At 41.7% G+C, this 22,270-nt stretch overlaps 3 protein-coding genes across 3 annotated transcripts; 2 read left to right on the top strand and 1 right to left on the bottom strand.

The window, feature by feature from the left end:
• Positions 1-250: 250 nt before the first annotated feature.
• Positions 251-14,059, top strand: slc22a15 (solute carrier family 22 member 15). The gene is made up of 13 exons (XM_084376244.1): positions 251-384; positions 1,712-1,846; positions 1,935-2,067; positions 3,804-3,968; positions 4,221-4,350; positions 4,740-4,800; positions 4,930-5,096; positions 5,738-5,878; positions 6,635-6,720; positions 7,555-7,663; positions 7,853-7,925; positions 11,519-11,677; positions 12,465-14,059. The coding sequence occupies exons 1-13, from the start codon at positions 301-303 to the stop codon at positions 12,507-12,509; spliced, it is 1,488 nt and encodes a 495-aa protein (XP_084232370.1). The 5' UTR covers positions 251-300; the 3' UTR covers positions 12,510-14,059.
• A 616-nt stretch (positions 14,060-14,675) lies between these two features.
• Positions 14,676-16,147, top strand: LOC311270986 (CD48 antigen-like). The gene is made up of 2 exons (XM_084376290.1): positions 14,676-14,948; positions 15,056-16,147. The coding sequence occupies exon 2, from the start codon at positions 15,076-15,078 to the stop codon at positions 15,766-15,768; it is 693 nt and encodes a 230-aa protein (XP_084232416.1). The 5' UTR covers positions 14,676-14,948; positions 15,056-15,075; the 3' UTR covers positions 15,769-16,147.
• A 2,523-nt stretch (positions 16,148-18,670) lies between these two features.
• On the bottom strand, positions 18,671-21,336 carry LOC311271049 (E3 ubiquitin-protein ligase TRIM39-like). Its single transcript, XM_084376415.1, has 2 exons — positions 21,150-21,336; positions 18,671-21,054 (listed from the first exon to the last, which is right to left on the bottom strand). Exon 2 carries the CDS (start codon positions 21,035-21,037, stop codon positions 19,643-19,645), a length of 1,395 nt encoding a protein of 464 aa, XP_084232541.1. The 5' UTR covers positions 21,038-21,054; positions 21,150-21,336; the 3' UTR covers positions 18,671-19,642.
• Between the last annotated feature and the right edge of the window lie 934 nt (positions 21,337-22,270).

Raw genomic sequence — 22,270 nt, forward strand, 5'->3', positions numbered from 1 at the left:
GTTTTTGCCATTTTTCTCCCTTTTTAATTTGCTCAAGTGCCTTATGTGGACATGCTTCCTTAATGCCTCTATGTGTAATTTATTTTAGGAACATTTTAAAGTGCTGATCGGATTGTGAATCGTTTTTTTTTTTAAAGTTGAATAAATCTGTCACCGCCCAACCAGACGAAGGACTTGTCATTATTTCCCATGAGTCAGAAATGGAGGCGGCAGTGAGAAGCGAAGCCGGAAGTCAGCGCGGGTCACACTCGCTGTTGTGGTGATGCTACACCGGAGAGCAGCCTCGCCGCCCCACCTGGGATGGATCTAGAAGAAGCCTTTCAAGTTGTTGGCGAGTTTGGACCCTACCAGAAGCGGGCGGTGGCTGTCCTTGTCCTGACACAGGTTAGTATAGTTTAAAAACGTGTGTTGTATGCGTGAGAAACGAGAAGCGTCCCTGCAGCCCGGACAGCTACGGAACAGCAGCAGCGGCGCTAACGTTAGCGCTACGTGGCTTCCAGACTCTGCTCGAGGTCGTTTTAAAAGTTCAGCGGTGGAGTCGCACAGTAAGATTCAGTGCTACAACACTTAAATGTTGCTGCTGGCAACACTTGCTTTCAAGTTAGCTGCAAGTGCACGTCAGAGAACCATACACCAGACTCCCTTTAAAAAATGGAGAGAATAGTATCGTCTTGCTTATGGCCAAGCTTACAAACAAGACAGCCTATAACTTAATACATGTTCTGTATCTATGTGAGCTATTCCATCATTCGGCTGACCAAACAAATTCATTTAAACATGAATTGATCGTAACGAACCTCCAAATAACACGCGCCGCGGCTAATCCCTGCGTTGACGTGCAGGTCGACTGTTTACATGTACTGAGCGGGTGAAGCTCACAGACATGTCTCACACATGCCGAATGTACCACGATAAATTAAACCATTTGAACTAATCTCCCTGCTGGTCTGGATTAACACCAATATCTAATTTAATCGTAAATGTCCACAACAGGAAGTTTATCAAAGTGCTGAAGCTAACCGCTCCCCCTAGCAAACAAAACGTTAGCTAGCTACTGCTAACGTTAAACGGGCTAAACCCCAAAACCCCAAAGCTGAAGAAGGTTTACATCATGTTCAGGTGAACGTGACACTTTGATAACTTTTGCCTTCTTTTTCTGTATATAACGCTCTCCTCAGTATAAAACACTACTTGTCATTCCAGGCTTTAACTTTGTCCTCTGTATGTCTTCATTTTCGTAATTTAACATGTTTCACAGACTATATAAAGCACATACAATCACATGTAGTGTTTTATTTTAGGTTTTATTGACATTGCAGTTTAAAAATCTGTCACCCCGGGGTCCAGTGTGAAGGCTGCACCACACAGGTCTCACTAGTAATCAATGAACCAGTTCTGTAACACGCTGTCTCCACGTTTATCAATTATCAATGTTTGTCATGAGTTTGCCTAAATGCTGATTACAGACACTTTCTTTCACAAGAATGCAGATTTGAGAGATGCATTTTAGTTTTTTCTCTATTTCTGGGTCATAAAATGTTTCAGGATGTGGACACAGGACACCTAAGTTGTGGTTGCCAGGTTTGAAAATCAGTATATGGTCAAATTCCTTTAGTTACAAACACTATGTGATTAGTGTCTGTGAGCAGGTTGGTACATGTGATATATTACAGTAATGCACCACAGTACTGAAGTGATCTGTGTGTTCCAGGTGTACATGGCCTGTCAGTCCATGCTGATTGTTCTGATTGGATCTACACCAAAGTACCAGATCGAGCAGCAGGACGGTGTCTCATCCAGCCAGCGCGTCGTCTTCACAGAGGACATCGACACCATCGTGACCGAGGTGAGGGAGCCAGCAGAGGCCTCTGATTCAGCATGAGTGAAGCTTGCAAAGGCTGTAAGTGGTTTCTGCTTGTCTCTGTGTTCCCCAGTGGTTTCTCATCAAGCAGCAGGCCTATAAGGTCAGTCTAGCTGGATCGCTGTTCTTCGCCGGGCTTCTGGTCGGGAACATCGTCTTTGGGCCGCTCTCTGACAAGATCGGCAGGAGACCTGTCTACCTGACGGGTGAGAAACACCACAGACTGTAATCAGACAGATTCTTTCTCAGTGAAGTTGTCCTGATGTTGTTTGTCTCATAATACATGAACATTTAAGGGCCTGATTTTAAAAATTGACAAAATTTAAAAGAAGAGGGGTTTTAGTCGTATTTTAGATTTCACAGATTTGAATTTATGACTTTAAATAGTAAGTTTCAGTAATAAGGGCTATGAGAGAGTGCTGACAAACTGAGGAATTAAATGCATGTCTGTCAGCTGTCCGGCTGAATACGCTAACTTCAGGTGCGATGCTGTGACGTGTGTTGAAGTTAAGGCTGCTGGCTTATTAAGATCTTTTCATCTGTCTCTGTCAAGCAGCCTGACCATCGCTCAGTCGGCGCTGAGTTTGAAAGACAGAAAATTAAAAATGTTTAAAAAGTAAGCGCTGATCGTGTCGTCTAGGTGGCCTGAGCCTGTCAGCTGCCTGATCGGTACTGAGCATGTGCAGCTGTCAACTGAGATCAGAAAGAAGCGAGATGTCTCAGAAAACTGTGTCTAAAGTTTAACATCCTCTGATGAGGTTAATGATCTGCTGCTTTCTACTGTTCCCTGTTTTTATGACGAACAGGAGGCACAAAGAGAAAATTAAAACTGCAAGCATTGATGAACGGGCCCTCGCTACCCCACGTACGTTGGGCTGTTATAATAAAAAATATTTATAGATGTAAAACGTAAAAACGAGAGGCGTATCTCATGCAGGCAGTGTAGTTACATGACCCCACACTGATTTTGAGTCAATTGATCACATGACCTGGGAGCTAATGAGCTAACATGCTAATATTTACATATGAAAATTAATAAAAAATAATAAAAAATATGAAAAGATGTAAAAACAAGAGGTGTATCTCATGCGGCAAGTGTAGTTACATGATCCCACACTGATTTTGAGTCAATTGATCACATGACCTGGGAGCTATTGAGCTAACATGCTAATATTTACATATGAAAATTAATAAAACATAATAAAAATTAAAGCTGCAAGCAGCGATGAACGGGTCCTCGCAGTCCACGCGCGTCGGGGCATGCTGCTGTCGGGGCTTGTTCATGCAACGACTTCCATTGAGGAATCAAAACTCAAGGCAGTCAAGCTATTGTTTCGTCATTTAGCAATAAAAGCGCCTCATTCAAGCGCTTCAGCGTGACATTTTGCGCATTTGGGGGAAAAAAACGGTAGGCGGAAGTGGGCGTGGCCTATATCACGGAATTCAGCACAATTCACTGAACGCGTGGATATAAGGTTTTTGAATGTGCGACAAAGTATGTGGGAGTTATAAGCCAAAACACACTTTCCTAGATTACAGCGCCACCTAGTGGTGAAAATTTACAATGACTGGAGATTATAAAATTTTTCAACAGGTGTGACAAAGAAACATTGGAAATACAAGAGGGTCCTTGCAGGTTCCCTGCTCGGGCCATAATAATAATAATAATAATAATAATAATAATAATAATAACAGACAGGCATCAATGTAAAAGGAGTTAAACACAGATTAATGACGGTTTTACACATGTTTAAAAATCCTGCGTATAGATGTTAATTTCAATGCTGTGCATGTTTCTAGTGATCTCATACACATTCAGCTTCACGCTTCATGCAGAGACACGAGAACGACAATAAAGATGCCAAACTTTAACCTCTGAGCGCCGCTCCTTATCATCCTCATCTGTTTTCTCTCCTCGTCTTTCTCTTTCTCTTTCCTCCAGGTCTGTTCTTCGAGGTGATCTTCGGTTACGTGACCGCCTTCGCTCCCAGCTATGAGATCTTCGCCCTGTCGCGTCTCCTGGTGGGGCTGATGAACGGAGGCATCGGCCTCGTCTGCTTCGTCCTCACTCAGGAGTATGTGGGGAGGTCGTACTGGGCCATGACTGGTACGAAAACACACCAAAACAATCCTGTCAGGCATCATTTTATATGACTTGGCTCCACTGCTGCCAAGTCGGTATGAAGATTATGAGTCGAGGAATTGTTTAACATATTAATCAGATAATGAGAGGATCTGTTGCTTTCCTCTTTAATATCATTTAGATTAAATTTAGGGATAAGACCTGTGAAGTGGTCACTCTAACCACTAAATGACTCACTTTTCCTTCCCTGTTCCCTGACTGTTTATTCTTCTTCAGGGACGTTGACCAGTATGATATTTGCCGTTGGCATCGCCCTGTTTGGAGCTCTGGGCTACTTCATCCAGCCGTGGAGGAGCCTGGCCACGGCGGCCAACTCGTCCGGCGTCCTGTTCTTCCTGCTGTCTGTGTGAGTGCGAGCCTCCGCCTGCATCCAGATAAAAACCAAAACAATTCAAATATACTGGAGATCTTTAGAGACATGTCTTCTGAGAGGTGACGTCGATCAGCACCAGTGTGAAGATCTTAAAAGGACCCATAAAAGGATCCTACCAAACCATGCCGGTGTGTTTGTTTTAAAATTTGGATCCATTGCAAGGCAGTAACATAATTGACGTACGTAACCAGCATAGTCGGTAAATATATATTATTTAATCCACACAGTGTTGATAATGCGAGATATTGATAACAAAGATTATCGGCTGTAACAGCGATAGTACACAATGGTATTAGCGAGTTTTAACCGATTATAAGACGAACTGCACGTCTCTAACGTATTAATGTTTGTCTCTCCTGCAGCACTCTGCCAGAGTCTCCTCGTTGGCTGTATTCTCAGGGTCAGACGGAGCGAGCCGAGGAGGTAAATAAAGTCAAACTAAAGTTGTGTCTCGGTAGGTTTAGTTTCTGCAAAAGTGCTGCAGTGTGTCTTAATATTTTCAGGCAGGAGAAGAGTAAAAAAATGTCCCTTTTTTCTTTTCTGTCCTCGCAGGTTCTTCGCTACATGGCGCTGAGGAACGGCAACGCTGCGAACAACCTGATGCTGCAACGCGTCGGCGCTGCTAAAGCCGGTAACCATGGCAAAAGGGGCGGAGGGGTCCTGCAGCTGGTGATCCATCCGGTCCTCCGCCTCAGGACCATGGTGCTCATGTATGTCTGGTGAGTGTACCACCACAGAAGAAGAACAAAACACGCAGGCTGTCGTAGCACAGCCGCTAAAACAGACTGATGAACACAGGGTTGCTGGTTCAATTCCTCCTACAATGACTTTAACTACAGTATTTCTAGTGTTTCGTACATTTAAACGTGTTGCGTAGTCCTTCAGCCTGTCTGTAAGAGGAGGTTTGCTTCTGTTTATTTTAATAAATGCTGAAGAAAATAGCATGTAGTTTGTGGCTGGTATCATGCTGCACTGATAACGAATGATAAAGGTCACTGTGATGAGGATCTGTTTATGTGTTTACAACAGAAACTCTGCCCGACCACGCCGACCTCTTACACTTTCATGTTCACGACTGAAAGCTTTCTCTCTCTGTTTGAGAGAAGCGGGTCAGTTTACAGATTGTACTGTCGATATTCTCACACTTCAAACAGTTGTAGTGTTTCCTGCTGCCGAGGACGATTCAGATCAGTTTACAGACAACAAGAAACAGAAACTACATCAAGAGCTGCTGAGTCAGTAATGTAAAGCTCTGTGTACATGATCATATTCATGCTCTGTGTGTGTGTGTGTGTGTGTGTGTGTGTGTGTGTGTGTGTGTGTGTGTGTGTGTGTGTGTGTGTGTGTGTGTGTGTTGCAGGTATGCGTGCAGTCTGGTGTATTACGGTCTCACTCTGGGGGCCGGCGACACGTCTGGGAGCCGCTACATGAACGTAGCCATGTATGGCCTGGTGGAGCTGCCCGCCTACCCGCTCTGCATATACTTCATCAACAAACACTGGTGAGACACACACACACACCATACTATGTTAATCGCTTTGCTCTTCGTCTGTTTTAAGCGTGTATCGTTTTTTATTTTATTTCCATCGTTGTTGTGCTGTAGTCTGCACAGGGTGTTTTATTTTGAAAATTGACCAAATGTACTATGCTCTTACACTTCTCTGACTTCCTGTCTGTGGTCCGTTTCCATTATAAATAGACCGGCTGGTAGAAACATGAGCATGAGCCGTCGGTGTGTCATGTCCATAACTGTACCTTCTGTGTTGTGCTGGAAGTCGGTCGCTGGTTTATGTGCGCAAACTGTTTTTACACTGTTTAGATGCTGAGCTGAGACGAGGCTCTCGAGAACATGCGTAATGTCACATCCTGTGGACTGTGTGAACAACTTCAACAAATCATCCACAGGCTTGTGTAGACAACAGAGAGAGAGAGAGAGGGACGGGGAAGGCCTCATGTTACATGTCACGTTACAATCCGCTCACATGTGACCAATAAGAAAGTGATTAATAAAAGTGAAGGACTGCAAATTGTTCCATTATTAACTTTAAGTGTTTAACATTCATTTCTTTCTCTTGAGATCAGACCTTTAAATTACTGTTTTCAATCTTTTTCATGATCTGCTGATTTACAGATGTAAATATTTTCATTAGAAACAGTTTTATTTTTTATTAATTTAGTTTCTGTTCTTCTTGTTTGCATAAAGAAAAGGCAGAAAGCGTTGAGCCTCCGCTGATGAGTTGTGTGTTGTGTTTTTTAGGGCTGGGAGGAGGAAGAGCATGGCCAGTTTCTTGTGTCTGGCTGGATCCGCCTGCCTCTTCACCATGTTTGTCCCTGAAAACACAGGTGAGACAGCGACGCACACTTACGTCTGTGTCGGCTTCAATGTGTTGTGGAAACAAAACAAACCCAACAAGTCCTGAACAATGACTCAACCCAGAGAGAATGTGAAGGAAGGAAGGAAGGAAGGAAGGAAGTAGGATGACAGCCTGAGGCCTGTTGCACCACCCTGCAGGACTGTGCCAGCAAGCTGCCATAAAAACATGCAGTCTGATCTCAGTGTGACTGTGAGAGTTGAACCAGCAGCTTGTTTTAACTGTAAAAAATCACATTTTAAAGAAGACACTGATGATCAGCTTCAAACATCTCGGTCTTTGTCGTGCTGAAGCCTCGACTGTATTTTGTTTTACACTTTATTTTGGTTTCAAACTTGTTTTTTTATCTTCAGTGACCGGAAATTAATTCAACATTGAATTAAGATTAAATTGGATTATATTTTTACATTATCAGCAGTAAAAAGGAACATCTGCTCCGAGCTGGAGTTTTCTGATGTTGCTGTGAAAACCAGGAATGATCCTGTTGGGAGTTTTAACCTTTAGGCCTTTGCTGCCCAGTTTGTTTCGTTATTGGGATATAAATTTCCACAATAAACACAAAGGCAAATGGCTGCAGCGTCAGAACAGCCGCTGCTTCTCTGATGAACCGTCAGAGCTCAAAGAAATCCAGTTCCCTCACACTTATTCTTCAAAACATGGATCAAAATGTACGAGACCTGATCGAGCAAAGAGTTCACATCCTGAGTCCACTCAAATATTCAGTCACTTGTTGTCTTTCACAGTATTTTTGATGAAGTGCTGATGAAGTAAAATGTTGGACTGTTGGTTTTGTTCGTGTTTGCAGGAACCTTCGTGAGCGTTACGTCGTTAGCGCTTCTGGGAAAACTGATGGTCAGCGCAGCGTTCAACATCGCCTACGTCTACACGTCTGAGCTCTACCCGACAGTCATCAGGTGAACTAACTCACCTGCATGTTTAATTATTAACACACACACACACACACACACACACACACACACACACACACACACACACACACACACACACACACGCCACACTGCCTGAAGCTGACCAGGTGTGTGTCTTTAGTGTTTCTTCTAATTGTGATAATTTATATGTGATTTATTGTTTGTGTGTTTCAGGAACGCTGGTTTGGGAGTTTGTTCCATGTCATGCAGAGTTGGAGGGATCCTCGCACCATTTGTTCCTTCCATGGTAAGAGCAGTGATGGAATGTAACTAAGTACATTTACTCAAGTACTGTACACAAAGACAGTTTTGACTACAGCTTAGCAGCCTGGCTCCTGTCCAAAGCAAAAACCAACCGTGTGAATCTCAGTTTGATCCAGAAACTCTGATCTCAGGTCTGTGAACAGTCAGAGTCAAAGAGGCCGTTGTGTTAATAAGTCGGCAGGTTTTGTAGAAAGACTGACACCGGAGCGTCTCCACCTTCTTCCCTCGTTCATCAGCGGCTTCTTTTTCTTTTGCGTTGTAGAGTTTCCACAGTTATTCCAATTATTCCACCTTTGCCTGGACATAGTGACCGTCAGACGCTGACATCTGAACTTTCTCCTCCTCACAGCTTCAAACAGCCTCGTTACTTTAGTTTGATGCATTTGAGGTGATTTATGGATTATTGTTATTTGGCGTCATCGCACGCCGCCTTCCCAACATCACAAGACTGATGTCGACCTATCAGAGCACATCACGCACGGCAGACGCAGCGAGACGACACAAAGACGTAAAAGACGTGAACAGACAGAGAGGGAGGCTGGATGGGGAGAAAAGGCGTGTTAGTGTCTCGTATCTGCAGAGAGTTTCTTATTCTCTCTCTTTGTTGCTGCTCGGGACGCTTTACCAACCCAACATGTGGCTATTTGACGTCCTGGGAATGAGACTCAACCATCAACTATCTCTTTGGTGCGTTCAGGAACAGCTGGGACAAATCCTACTGACTCTACCTTTAACTTTAATAGTCTTTGAATTATATTAATATGACGTGAGCTTCAGTTAGCTTCGACCACAAATGTCCTTCAGAGGGAGACTTTTTACTCTGATACTCTGAGTACATGTCAGAGCCTGTACTCTATTACTTTTACTGGAGTACAGAAGCTGGATCAGCACTTCTACTTTTACCAGAGTCTGTCTTTCTTCTTCTTCTTCTGCTGGAGGAGAGAATGTGTGGGCTTCAGGCACCTCTGGTGACCCGGAGAAAACAATGTTTTGGTTGTGAAACGGCAGAGGAGCTTCCTCTGTGCCAGAAGTTGACCTTTATTTTTCCAGGAATAATTGAGCCTGGTGGCAGACTGAAGATCAAAAGTGTGACTTTTGGGGACTTTTTACAGCGTTGGGTAGCAGTGTGTGGGTTTGTAGTGAGTGAATGTTGAACTATGGAAAATCAACAATTCATTGAGACACTGTCGTGTTGTTCGATACGAAAAGATGAGATTCAAGTCGGTGACAAAACTTGGAGTTTCCTCAAAATTCAAGTCTGTTTACACGTGAATGATTTCAGTAAAGTGAGACATAAAAGGCACCATTCAGTTCATTAAAAAAGAGGAAATGCAAACGGATGATTCATTTTTAAAAACGGCTCAACTTGATGAATCAATGAGGCTTAAGAGCCTCGGGGCAAAGTCCACCAGTCTGGGGTTTCCCGGGCTTTCGCGAGCTTTCTGCCACACCTCATCGTCTTACTCAGCCGAATGGGTTGTCATGGAGATGGTTTTAGAAACAGGAAGTGTTCTTTGCAGCTCTGCTCCTCAGTACCTTTTATTATCCGACATGAAACCAGAGAGGAAATGAATCAAAAATACATTTTATTCAATCGTGTTCAGACTTTAAATTAATCAAATACTTTACATGTGATGTCGTCATGGACCGCCTCCTTCGCTGAGAGTCTAATTAGTGAACACGTGTTCACTTCGTTTGCTTTTTTAAAAATGACTTTAACATGCTGCTGACTCATGCTGGTTTAAGATGTTGGAGAAGGGAGGACAAAGTGACACAAAGCAGCGCTCAGTCAGGACTTCTCTGAAGTTTAATAAAGTACAGAGGAAGATTTCTGATCAGGCCGCTTTGTGGAAAGTACCCAAAGGTCAAAAATAAAGATACCACGTTAATAAAGTGAGCCGTATGAATAGTATCTGATATTAAATGTCATTTGTAAGGTCGAACAGAGATGATTTTTATTGTTCCTTATTAATTTAATCTTAATTAGATCTTTACTAAACTTAAATTTCAACTGAAAAGTGGAAATATCCGATAAAATACCTGAAAACATTGTTAAGTCTTATAGTAAAAAGCCATGAAACAAAACTCCAATTAAATGTGGGACAAACTCACCTGCACAAAAGTCTTAATCAGCCGGCTCCTCAAACAATAACTTTTATCTTTATTTGTACTTTATCACATAAAGAAACTTCCTTTCCAGCAGTAAACGTCTCATAGTCCCAATAAAATACATTAATTTACAGTTGTGCTTGTTTGACTCTGATGTAATCATGTAATCTGCAAAGTAACTTGTAACTTAAGTGATCAAATAAAGATAGTGGAGTAAAAAGTGCATGATTTGCCTCCAACATGTAGTGGAGTGGAAGTATAAAGTAGAAGAAAATGGAAATACTCGAGTAAAATACAAATGCCTCGGCCACTCATGAATCATCGCTGCCACAGGAACACAAACACACATGAAGCTTTGAGATAAGAAACAAGGAGTTGTACAAATTCAAAGCTGGTCACAAACCAGATTAGATGAGTGGGAAATGAAAACAGATGAGTGAGTCAGATATAAAAATGTTTGTTCAGGGTGGGAACGATACTGAAGTATCACAGAGAGAGAAAAACATTTTGCAGCAGAAACGGAGTCGGACTGAACTCTGACCGTCGCCTCAGTTAACCCTGCGGCTGAGCCTAACACCTGCAGATATACTGACACCTGGTGGTGGATTAACGTGACTTCAACAAGATGCAGCAACTGAACCGCAGGTACAGTCTGAACCACAGCGTCTGATAACAGAGCTGCTGTGATCAAACAACACAGATTTAAACTTTCCTCATCAGAGATCGTGTCAGATAATTAGTGTGAACTGCAAGATTTCAGTCTTTGTATGTACAGAGATTTTATTTGAGAATACCTCTTGATTAAAAGCTTGTATGTATTTGTATTAAGTGAAGGTGCACTGACGAGTTAAACCAGTTAAAATGTATTTATTGTTCATGTACAGACAGGTTGTTTACAACGTGTTTAATTAGATGGATCAAGTTAATAAAATCAGCTGTAGTTGATTATTTTTAGGGCTGCACGATATGGAAAAAGAAATTAAATTGCAAGTATTTTGTGGGATATTATGATTGATGGTTCACGATTAGTTGATTCTTTTGCTTCAAAATTGTTTTGTTTTCTCACCTAAACTATTAAAATCCTGATGATTGACCGATAATCACACATGTTTTCTTCCATCTGGAGAAAATTTGTGGGTCAGGACACGTCTGCAGTCACATTTTTTACACTTGGACGTTATATTTTAATCAATTCATGCAGCCCTGATTATTTCCATAGACAAGTAATCACTTATTTATAATTTACTTTATTCTCTGTAATGTTTTCACGGCAATTTATTAGATTTATATGTCTCTGTACAGAAGATTTGTGTTTACTCTTTCCCCAGAAAACACTGTAGATACTTTGTTTTTCTGATGCCTTTTTGTGTGTGTGTGTGTGTGTGTGTGTGTGTGTGTGTGTGTGTGTGTGTGTGTGTGTGTGTGTGTGTCTGTGTGTGTGTCTGTGTGTGTGTCTGTGTGTTGCAGCGGGCTCTCCACACCTCCATGCCCTTCACCGTGTTCTGTCTGAGCGGTCTGTCTGCAGGCTGTCTCGGCCTCCTGCTGCCTGAAACCCTCAACGGTCCCACGGCAGAAACTCTGGAGGAGCTGAGCAGCCCGACCCGCAGCCGAGTGCTGGAGAGCAAGGTGACTGAACGCTGTGCTGGTAGAGAGGCTCGTATCTCCAACACAACGCTGTGTTGTCGGGGAGACTTCTCAAATTGAAAAGGAACAGTTCACCCAAAAATATAAGCTCAGTCATCATCTCCTCCTGATGATATAAAGTCAGGCTCAGTCATCATCTCCTGATGATATAAAGTCAGGCTCAGTCATCATCTCCTCCTGATGATATAAAGTCAGGCTCAGCCATCGTCTCCTCCTGATGATATAAAGTCAGGCTCAGTCATCATCTCCTCCTGATGATATAAAGTCAGGCTCAGTCATCGTCTCCTCCTGATGATATAAAGTCAGGCTCAGTCATCATCTCCTCCTGATGATATAAAGTCAGGCTCAGCCATCATCTCCTCCTGATGATATAAAGTCAGGCTCAGTCATCGTCTCCTGATGATATAAAGTCAGGCTCAGTCATCATCTCCTCCTGATGATATAAAGTCAGGCTCAGTCATCGTCTCCTCCTGATGATATAAAGTCAGGCTCAGTCATCGTCTCCTGATGATATAAAGTCTGTTTTCAGTTGTTTATTTCCGGTTGTTTTACTTTTTTAGGAGAATGCTGCAGTGGTATTTGGAAGATAGCTGTCTCACATCTTTAAAAAATTATTAAAGGTTGAATTAATAATTCTACTGAAGCTGTTTGATCAAAGCACGTCAGACAAAACCAGCTCCTGTCAGTACAAGAGCACCGCTTACCTTCATCACCAGTTACGATTTGCATTCGTTTCATTTATGATGTTGTACTTTCTTTTTGTTCCCAGCCTCTGTTGTATGAAGATGACAAGCGGAAATCAAACCACAAATGAAGCCAAGCAGCTCGGAGCAACTCAGCGACTCATTCCTCATGGAGCTGCTGCCTCAAAAGGAAAAGTGAACTGTCCCTTTAATCAACTTGAAGGACTGATCACTGTAATGTCTGTGAATTGTGACATTTCAAAAGGCTTGACCAACCGAGGCGATGCCTTCAGGAAGAGGGCGTTATCGACCGACCTGAAGGTTCCTCCTGTATGTCGTCCTACAGAGAAGCCAGACAGTCGATCCCCGGCCTTTATTTCATTTCCTGAATATGTTCACAGTGTTCGTGCTTCAAACTTGCTGCTAGCAGTCGTCTTAATCACGGTTCACTTTCCCAGTAGCAAAAAAGGACGGTGTTCAACTCAAACTTCAATTGCATTTGTTTTGGTCCGCGCTGATTTTGAGCAGAAAATGTTCTCAACCATAAAACTTGCTCTTGTGTGTCTGGTAGCTCTGTCACATGCTAGTGAGTTAGCATAGAGCGCTGCAAGTGCCCAAAAGGCAAACAAGAGCTGTAGACGGTTAACTGTCCTGTACCTGCTTATAGTTTCTAAGATGATTTAATTTACTGGGCGTATCACTATGATGGGAACAGGAGCTGATGATATTGCAGCTTTTTTTTTTTCAACGCTGCGAATCAGAGGTTGCGTTAGACTTTCTCATCGTCTGTCAATCTTTTATTTACTGTGAAGACAAAAGGTGGAAAGTTTGGGATTTTCTGGGACCAATCGTGGCATTTAACCCCCAGCTGTGGGACGGAGATATTTATTTATTCTCTACTATTATCAAGGTTTTTGTGTGTTCTTGTTTGTGTCGTTGTGACACAAGATGGATGAAAACTTTGTATATTTCAACATATTTGTAATCAGAACGACTCATTTATTCATGTGAAAGAGGAAGAAGCTTTGCACACGAGATGTTTACCACAAAACAAGAAGTGCTGTTTGGTGTGAGATGGACTTACAGTCAGTTAGAAAACCCGCCAGTGTTTGTGGTCGTGAGCGGGAACATTTCTGTAGCGTGCGCAGCAAACATCCTGAAAAGAGACAAGCCAGAGCTTCATACGAGTCAACACGACAGTTTGATACATCAATCAATAATGGGACCAATGTGTGAGAAATCAATCAAACCACCACTCTGGACCAAAACATAAAAGTGTGTCTTTGGTGTCAAACTGAGACAAAAGCATTGTGTCGGACTGATCTTGGGTCACATTAGCTGTAACATCTAATGTGACAGCAGATGGAAACACTCGACCAGCATTTTGCCGTCTGTGCCTTTAACTCTGTTGAAAATATATTATGAGATGTAATTAAAGATATTAAGATATTAGAAAACAAATGTTGCCTGAGATGAATTTTTATGCCATAATTTTGTATCGTGTTTACAGTCGTACTGTTACAATGTTTACCGTGTAGATATGTTGTATCTATGGGTGCTTAAAATGTAAACCATGTACGTTAAAGACAGTAAACACTTCCGACAGTAATTAGACGTCTCATTTTGTTCATCACCATGTGCAGAAAACACTGATGTCTTTATAAAGTACATTTTAACTTTGTGTCACTTGATAATTCATTTTTCTTCTGTCAGTTTTCCCATCATGCAACGCTTCTGTGTCTTTTTAAACTGATCCTACAGTCAAACCGTAATTTAACACACAGGATTTAGGAATGTCCTTTTTTTTCAAAGAAAAACACTTGTTTTTCAATCAAAATAACATTTTATTGATCAGATTTATGGGCGTTCCTCAGGCAAGTTAAGTATCCGGAGAATCCGCATTTGTGGGCTGGATTTTAGTCTCAAAATGGACAGAAATAAACACAACTTTGTTCTGAAACTCGTCTTTTCTTGTTCTGAGAGATGAAGACTATTTCAATTTTCTCAATGTTATTTGTTGCCCAGAATCACTTATCACATCGCCTCAGTGGGCTCTACAATCTGTACAGTGAAAGAAATCCTCTGTCCTTAGACCCTTGATTCAAATATGGAAAAATTGCATGCGAGAAATCGCCAGGAAACTCAACATCTCATACAACAGTGTGCACACTTCCCTTCAAAGAACAGCGCAAACTGGTTTGAACCAGAGTAGAAAGAGAAGTGGGATGACCCGTTGCACAACTGAGCAAGAAGACAGTGGTGTCTCACAGGTCCTCAACTGGCAGCTTCATTAAATGTTACCCGCCAAAAACACCAGTCTCAAACTGCTGGCCGCCTGGGAAGAGTAGCAAAGAAAAAGCCACATCAGAGACTGTCCAATAAAAGGAAAAGAACAAAGGACATTAGTATTCAGAGTTCAACATGAGCTATTACGAAGCTTAGAAACGACTGTGATTGGCTGGAGATACTGCATCACACCAAGAGGAAGTTCAGAACGGCTTGTTTAAAGACTTGATCAAGGAAAAGACAGAAGTACACTGCAGGGGAAGAACATCGGAGGAACTGAAGAGGTAAACCTGTGGTGACTTACAAAGAACTTACACATTTAATATTTGCTGATTTGAGGTTTACGCCCTCTGTAACATTTAGTGAAGTTGATCTTGTGTTTCTCTTTCAGTCCTGTATTGATCCGTGAACATGGAGAAGCAGATCACCTTCTGGCTCGGCGCGGTTCTGCTGTGGGCGGCCCTGAACTGTTCTCAAGCCCGACAAGTTATACCGTCTTACTTCATGGTTGGTGGAAACCTCGAGCTACGGCCTACTGTGTCTGAGACTATCACCGACATCCTCTGGACATACAACGGTAACCTGCTGGCTGAATGGGTGCAGGATGAGGTTGAGTTGATTTATTACGACAAATATGAAGGCCGCACAACCCTGGACCCAGTCTCTGGACGTCTGGAAGTCACAAACATGAACAAAGCTGATGAGGGTTTGTACACAGTGGAAATCAACAACAAGGTCCATGGTCAGAGCTATAATGTTAAAGCGATCACCAAAGTGCCGAAGCCTTCAGTTGTGCTCAGAACGCTGACATGTACCGCTGAGTCAGAGAGCTGCAGGCTGAGCTGTGATGACGAAGAACCTGAGTTTGTGATAGCGGCTCAACCAATCGAGTACAGCTGGAAGATGGGAGAGGAGGAGTGGAAGAAGATGACGAAGGACATAACCATCACCAGTGATGAGACAAGACATGTCAGAACAATCTCCTGTCGGATGAAGAACCCGGTCAGTCAGGAAGACAGTGAACCATTTAATAACCCGAAGTACGAAGAGCCTGTGAGTGGTGAGCCTTGGTGGGTCCTCATCGGGCGATTGCTATTCTATTAAGATGTTGTGGTTTGTATGATGTCTGGTGCTTTGTAGCTTGTTCTCATCTCAGCTGCTGGAGTTTAAAAGGTCATTGATCATTAATGATCAGTACTGTCTGATCAGTTATACCCTGCAGGATGTCTTGCTGTAGTCTGGTCATGGGCTGGGTCGCTTAGTCAACAATATATCGGAGGAACTGATAGAGGGAAGTAGATGGGTGGATGAACATGTGATGAAGCAGTCGCTCTGAGAACATTTATTACATTTCTTTGTTTGAATCATCAATGTTTGTATTCTGCATCAAATAATATGTTATTGTCTGTAAATGGTATGAACTGAACAGATGTCATCTGATGTGCTTCTGTGACGAGTAAAGACAATAAAAAGGTTGAAGTGACGACTTTATTTCCACGTTCAACACCGACTTCAGCCCGTCTCACAGCATGTTAACAACCGGTCAGAGACTCCATGAAGTTAGTTTCAGGTTGGATGTTCAACAGATAAAGGCTCTGGATCCATGAAACATATCTATTATGATTGTTAATGTGTATTTAATTGATATGACAGAAATATTAGAATATAAAAATTAAAACAGAACCTGGCTGAACATAAAAGATATCAGATGTGAGGTGATAAATAAAGTTAGTCTCATATGTAAGGTGAATATAATCAGTATCATCTATAAAAGTGACATATAGACTATTAAATCCTGGATGGAGGATGAAAAACTGAGCGCAGTTAATACTGTATGTCATTAATGCCATTAATTCAACTGTCGCTGTGGTGAACTAGACTTTGTCACAGTGTACTTGAGTATTTTATTTTTATTTTACTTTATATTGTACTATTTTTTACTATGTAGATTCAGATTAATAAAACCAAAATACAACCAACGAGTGAAGTAAGATGTGTGGATAAAGTACTTCATTGATCCCTTAATGAAATTCACTAACTACCAGTTTACTAAAAGAAAATATTTTTATTTTCCTTTTTTATTTGCATTAAAGTTGAACTGTGAAGTTTTGTAGAAGAAATTCAAGCTCAGAATTTTAATATTTACAATATTAATGAAGTAATAATACAAACTCTGAACAAACTAATAAAAGGTCCCAGAACACTGTTTGAAGCTGGAAAGGTGGCAGGGTCCCCCACATATAAACAAAGTAAACTGTGTTTTTGTCCTTTAAGGTCAGTTTGTTTCTTCAGTTTATTCAGTCATGAAAACAAAGAGAGTTTGTTTATTTAGTTTGTTTAAAATCAGCCAATAAGGATCTTTGTCTTCTGATTGAAATGATATGTTGGTAAACATGAGGAGAGTCTGGAGGTGGAGAACTGAAGTGGTTTTAATTATCTGCTCACATGAAAACACTTTATTATAACGACCTCATTATCCCAACATTACATCCTGAATGTTTGATGCTTAAATTATTTTTATTCTAATAACAATTTAATTACCTTCTTATCTTAGATTTATTTTTTTTAATCACGTCTCAACAACAAATCTAATTTTCATGACTTCATCATTTATTCAACATTTAGCAGGATGTGCAGGGAAGTTTGGTAATTTTTTGAGCGGGAACACAGTTTGAATAAATACAAATTAAAATTCAATAAAAGTGGCCGTCACTCATTTTACATGTTCAGATGCAGAGTGTGGAGGAGAACATCAAGCCTTCACTCAGTCACATCAAACTTACAATTGACAGAGAAAACTTTAATGCAGGGCAGTAACAGTCAGAGGATTGTCTCTTAAAGTTGACTCGGGCTGAAACACGTGGCAGTGACAGCTAAACTACAAAACTTCTGTTTCACAGGGCTGGTAGCACGCTGTGGCTCCATCTCCAGCACTACTTCATACTCAGGCTGAAATGCAAGGCAGTAACAGCCACATATAAACTTCTTTGTACCACAGGGCTGGTGGCATGCTGTGATTAATACGAGGTGCACTTACATCGTCATCAAATTATGACAGCTTGACTACAATGCAACAAATATGAGATATTCAAATGCTGAACTGAATCTTTTACAGTTTCTACAGAGCACCTTCAGCTTGAATTGAAAGCAGCAATAACAAATGGCTCAAAGTTGCAGTTAATAACCTAAAAGATTTTGGTTAATCAAATGGGTTATAAATTCTAAACTTTATAAATCAATTCTCACCTCAATGCAATTGTTTGTAAGTACAAATCAACATCTACTCCTGTAGTAGACTAGTGGGGTTAAATGTAAAGACCTTTGGCTAAAGGGTCCAAGATGTGAATCTCAAATTTTACCACTGTCCAAATTATGCTGAAATTAATGTTGCACATTTATAAATGATTGCCAACAGCACACTGCCTCACATGGGAATCCATATGTGTCTCACACGGGGCACCATATATAGTGCTTCATGCAACTTTGATAAGGAGTTTTGGGTTAAATTTGGCTATCAATAATAATTAATGATTACCAGTTAGTCCTTGAAGAAAAGGTGCTGATGGTTCCTTGGCTGATGAGCCAAGCAGGAGAAGGTTGTAATTTCAATATTGAACAGTGCTGTTCTTGCTGTGCAAAATCTGATAAAAGACAGCAGGTGGAGGAAACTGGTCGCTCCTTTCCTTTGCAGGGATAGCAGCTCGGTGCTAACTTACTTTGTGTTCCTCGGATTGTGGAGTTAGCTGGCTTTGCATCACAGCTGCTGGTGCTAACTGATCTGGAATACTAGCAGGACCTTGTGTCGCTGCAGTGAGGAGAAGTTCTCTGGGCCTGCTGGAAATGTAGCTTGCAGCTCTCAGCAGCTGTTAGAAAGTAAGAAAGTATAAATCGTGTTGTACTTTAATTTCCTTAATGTCTGACGCTTAAATTATTTTTATTCTTAAAATAATTTAATTACCTTGTTCTCTTTTTTTCTACTCGTATTTTTAAATCACATCTCAATAACAAATCTCATTTTCATTTATTCATTTCTAACAGGATGTGCAGGAAGTAGCAGGTTCATTTTTTGAGCGGGAACACAGTTTGAATAATAAAAGTGGCTGTCACTCATTTTACATGTTCAGATGCAGAGTGTGGAGGAGAACATCGAGCCTTCGCTCAGTCACATCAAACTTACAATTGCCAGAAAAAACAACAACAACAAAGAGTTCAATTCAAAACCATGTTTGTCTCTGGAGCAGCTCCATGTGTTAGAAAAGGCTGTTTGTCATCGGGCTGAATCAGAAACCACCTCGTCGTCCTCGGTTTGACTCTGACTTGGATCCTTGTTGCATCTCTCAACCTCAAAAATATCAACAATTTGTCTAACAGATAATTCTGAGCTGTAAATCTGACCAGGCTGCACAACCCAGAGCTGCAGAAAGAAAACCTGCACAACTCATCACATCCAGGCAGCTATCAAACCTGATAGTTTTTGGATCTGAACAACGAAACATGCAGTTATTAATTGATTTGTTTATTTGGTGCCCATCCACACACACACACACACTCACACACACACACACACACACACACACACACACACACACAGGGTCATATTAACAAGAAAAGGTCAACAATAGAAACACAAAGCAAACTGTCAAACTAAAAAACAACATAAAAATCAAAATGTGTGAATAATGAGACAGCAGGAGGAGCAGCTGCAGCTTAACAGGTTGAATTCTGGGATTTTTAATTTAAACATGTTGACGACATTTTTATGTTGACAAATCATTTTTAAAATAAAACATCTGCAGAGCTCGTAGAACGGTGCAGAATAAAAGTCCCTCTTTTCCTTAAAAACATTATTATGATTGTGAATAAATGATTTTAAAATGTTTGTCTGCTCATGTAGCATCAATTTAAAAAATATTTGTCTTTCTCCTGCAGAGAGAGACAGTTTTATTTCAGGGTGTCTTTCCAGAGATGAAATACTTCTTTAACTGCTCGGTTCCACTGTCACACACACCTTCAGGGGTGATAGCTTCACTGGGAGTTTATCCTCAGTGAAAATGTATGGAAACATCCTCTCAGTGAAAGTGTGTGTGAAGGTGTGTAGGTGTGTGTTAGTATCAGGATCAGAGAATGACAGCTTTCCTCTATTCCAGTCCAGATTCACTCTGATCCTCTGGAGCTTCTTCTGCACTACGAGATCTGTCGGTAGAGCTGGTGGTGACCACACTGAGTATTTACCTTTGTATAACATTATTACCCAGAATCCAGACCGTATGTGTCCCTTCCTTGGGACAGACTCTGCTAACACACCCAGTAACCAGACTGTACTGCCTTCAACCTCGACGTCCCAGCTGTGAGTCCCTGAGTTAAAGCCCTCAGAGCCCAGGACAGACCTGTAATAATCAAACCTCTCTGGATTATCAGGAAGCTGCTGTCTCGCTTCTCGTCTCACACTGATCAGATCTTCAGACAGGATGAGGTTTGGATGAGCAGTGTTTGGGTCCAGAACCACAGAAGTGTAGGAGACCATGTCCTTCATCTTGTTCCAGATGTTGAAGCTCAGGTTGCCCAGGTGTTTGGCCTGGTCTATCAGAGCTCCTGAGGGCAGCTGTGGATCCTCCAGCAGGGGGCGCTGCTGGACTCTTTCCACTGCAGCCTTGTAGTTGTGCAGGAATGAGACGTCTTCAGCTCTCAGCTCCTCCTCTGCGGCTCTGACTGTGTGTGAAAGAGCTGCTATCTCTCTGCTCAGAGCCTCCATCTTCTCCTTCATCATCTGACTCTTCTGCTCCTCTTCCTCCCTCAGTGCAGCCATCCTGGCCTCCTCTTCCTCTTCTAGAAACTGGTGAAGCTTCTTAAACTGCTCCTTAATCTGCCTCTCTGTGTGTCGGGCCTGGACCTTCATGTGTTCTGCTGTCTGATCAAACTTCACTTTAACTTCTTCAAAAACCTTTAACTTCTCCTTTAAAGGCTCCAGAGTTTCCTGAAGTTTCTTCTTGTGTTGTCGTGCAGCTTCATCGATGGGTCTGAATCTGTGGTTGGTGTGTTGTTCTGAGTCTCTGCAGACGAGACACACCGGCTGCTGATGGTCCAGACAGAAGAGTTTGAGTTTCTCAGAGTGCAGACTGCAGAGATCCTCTGAAGCTTTCTGATCTCTCTCCAACAAGAAAGCCTCACACAGGTTCTTTAACACCAGATTAATGGGTGGTGCTCTTCTTGAAGATACTGTCCTACAAACTGGACACTCGCGTGTTCGTCTCTCTCTCCACCAGCCCAGCAGACAGTCTTTACAGAGGCTGTGGCTACATGACAGAACGACAGGCTCTCTGAAGACATCATGACACACCGGACAGCAGAGATCCTCCTCTAATCTGGAAGCCATTTTGTCTCTGTGTGGCGCTGGGAACACAGCAGACAGTACAGTCAGTCACAGCTCCACTTCCTCCTTCACTTCACTGAAGTTTACTTTGAGTTCTGGTTCTGGTCGGACTCACCTTCAGTGTGTGGAGCGTCTGCAGTGTTGTAGTTTCCTCCTCCTCTCTCCTGTAGATGAACTCACTCAGAGGACGTTGTTTGTGGTTCTTTGCAAAACACACACCGACAAACTGTTTCCTGGTTTGTCTCATGTGAGTCAGATGAGGGCGGAGCTTTGTCAGACCTCTGCTGGATGCTGATTGGTTCACGTGTGACTTAGGCGAGTGTTTCAGCCCAAAGTACTGATTCACTGCTGGAAATGTAATCTGATACACTTGCTGTTGTTGTTGGAGGGGCTGTAGTCCATCAGAACCAGCGCCAGCACTGCCTGAACTGTAGTGTTCTCTATTATATTATTACTTATATTAAAGGTTCATCATTTTCTGAAACTTGTCAAGAGGAAATATTAACCTCAAAATGTATTAACTTGATAATATCGTTACATTTATTTGGGCTCCAATATCTTCAGTTTGTTTATTGTTTGTCCAGCCTTGATCCAAAAACATCTTACAAACGTTTATTTAACATAACTAATTTTATATTATTACAGTCTTTATGAAAGGATTCAGATTGAGCCACACTGAGATATTTAGATCACAATATTTGTTGTGTTGACAGACAGGAAGCAGTGAAACAGGTATTTCTCTTATTTTCAGGCCTCATTCAAGTTTATTTTGATGATAAAGGTGAATACTGTTGTACTTTACCTGAATCCTCGTGCAACTGTTGAAACATGTTTTGGATCACTTTTTTTTTTAATGCAAACATTGTGACAAAAATGTAATTTCAACCTCAGCTCATATAATATGTCTATAACACACTGTGTATATTACAGACAGCTGAAACTGTCGTACATATTATGAAGTATTAAAACTGTCATTACAGCATTAAATGTTATCAGTCGTTCATTCTGTGCTCCTGGATGAGTTTTTATAATCTTTTTTACTATTTTTCACAAGATAGGATATGTTCCTGTATTTTGGCCCCGAGGCTGTTTCCCATGTGTCCTGTAGGGGGCTTTGCCTCATAATAAAGCTTCACCCTCATGCAGCTGATAACATACAGAAGAGTATTAGGGCCAGGGGTGAGGAAAAAAGAAAATAGTTAGTGGTCACTGTGTGTAACTACACCAAGAGGTTCT

This window comes from Pagrus pagrus (assembly GCF_965226575.1).
Source record: "Pagrus pagrus genome assembly, chromosome: 15".
NCBI lineage: Eukaryota > Metazoa > Chordata > Actinopteri > Spariformes > Sparidae > Pagrus > Pagrus pagrus.

What these genes read in the sequence shown, in the direction of transcription:
- slc22a15 (XM_084376244.1), top strand. Translation starts at nt 301, where the DNA reads ATGGATCTAGAAGAAGCCTTTCAAGTTGTTGGCGAGTTTGGACCCTAC. An exon ending in CTGTCCTTGTCCTGACACAG is followed by an intron (nt 385 to 1,711) that starts GTTAGTATAGTT and finishes TGTGTGTTCCAG; the next exon opens with GTGTACATGGCCTGTCAGTC. An exon ending in ATGGTGCTCATGTATGTCTG is followed by an intron (nt 5,097 to 5,737) that starts GTGAGTGTACCA and finishes TGTGTGTTGCAG; the next exon opens with GTATGCGTGCAGTCTGGTGT.
- LOC311270986 (XM_084376290.1), top strand. Translation starts at nt 15,076, where the DNA reads ATGGAGAAGCAGATCACCTTCTGGCTCGGCGCGGTTCTGCTGTGGGCG.
- LOC311271049 (XM_084376415.1), bottom strand. Translation starts at nt 21,037, where the DNA reads ATGGCTTCCAGATTAGAGGAGGATCTCTGCTGTCCGGTGTGTCATGAT.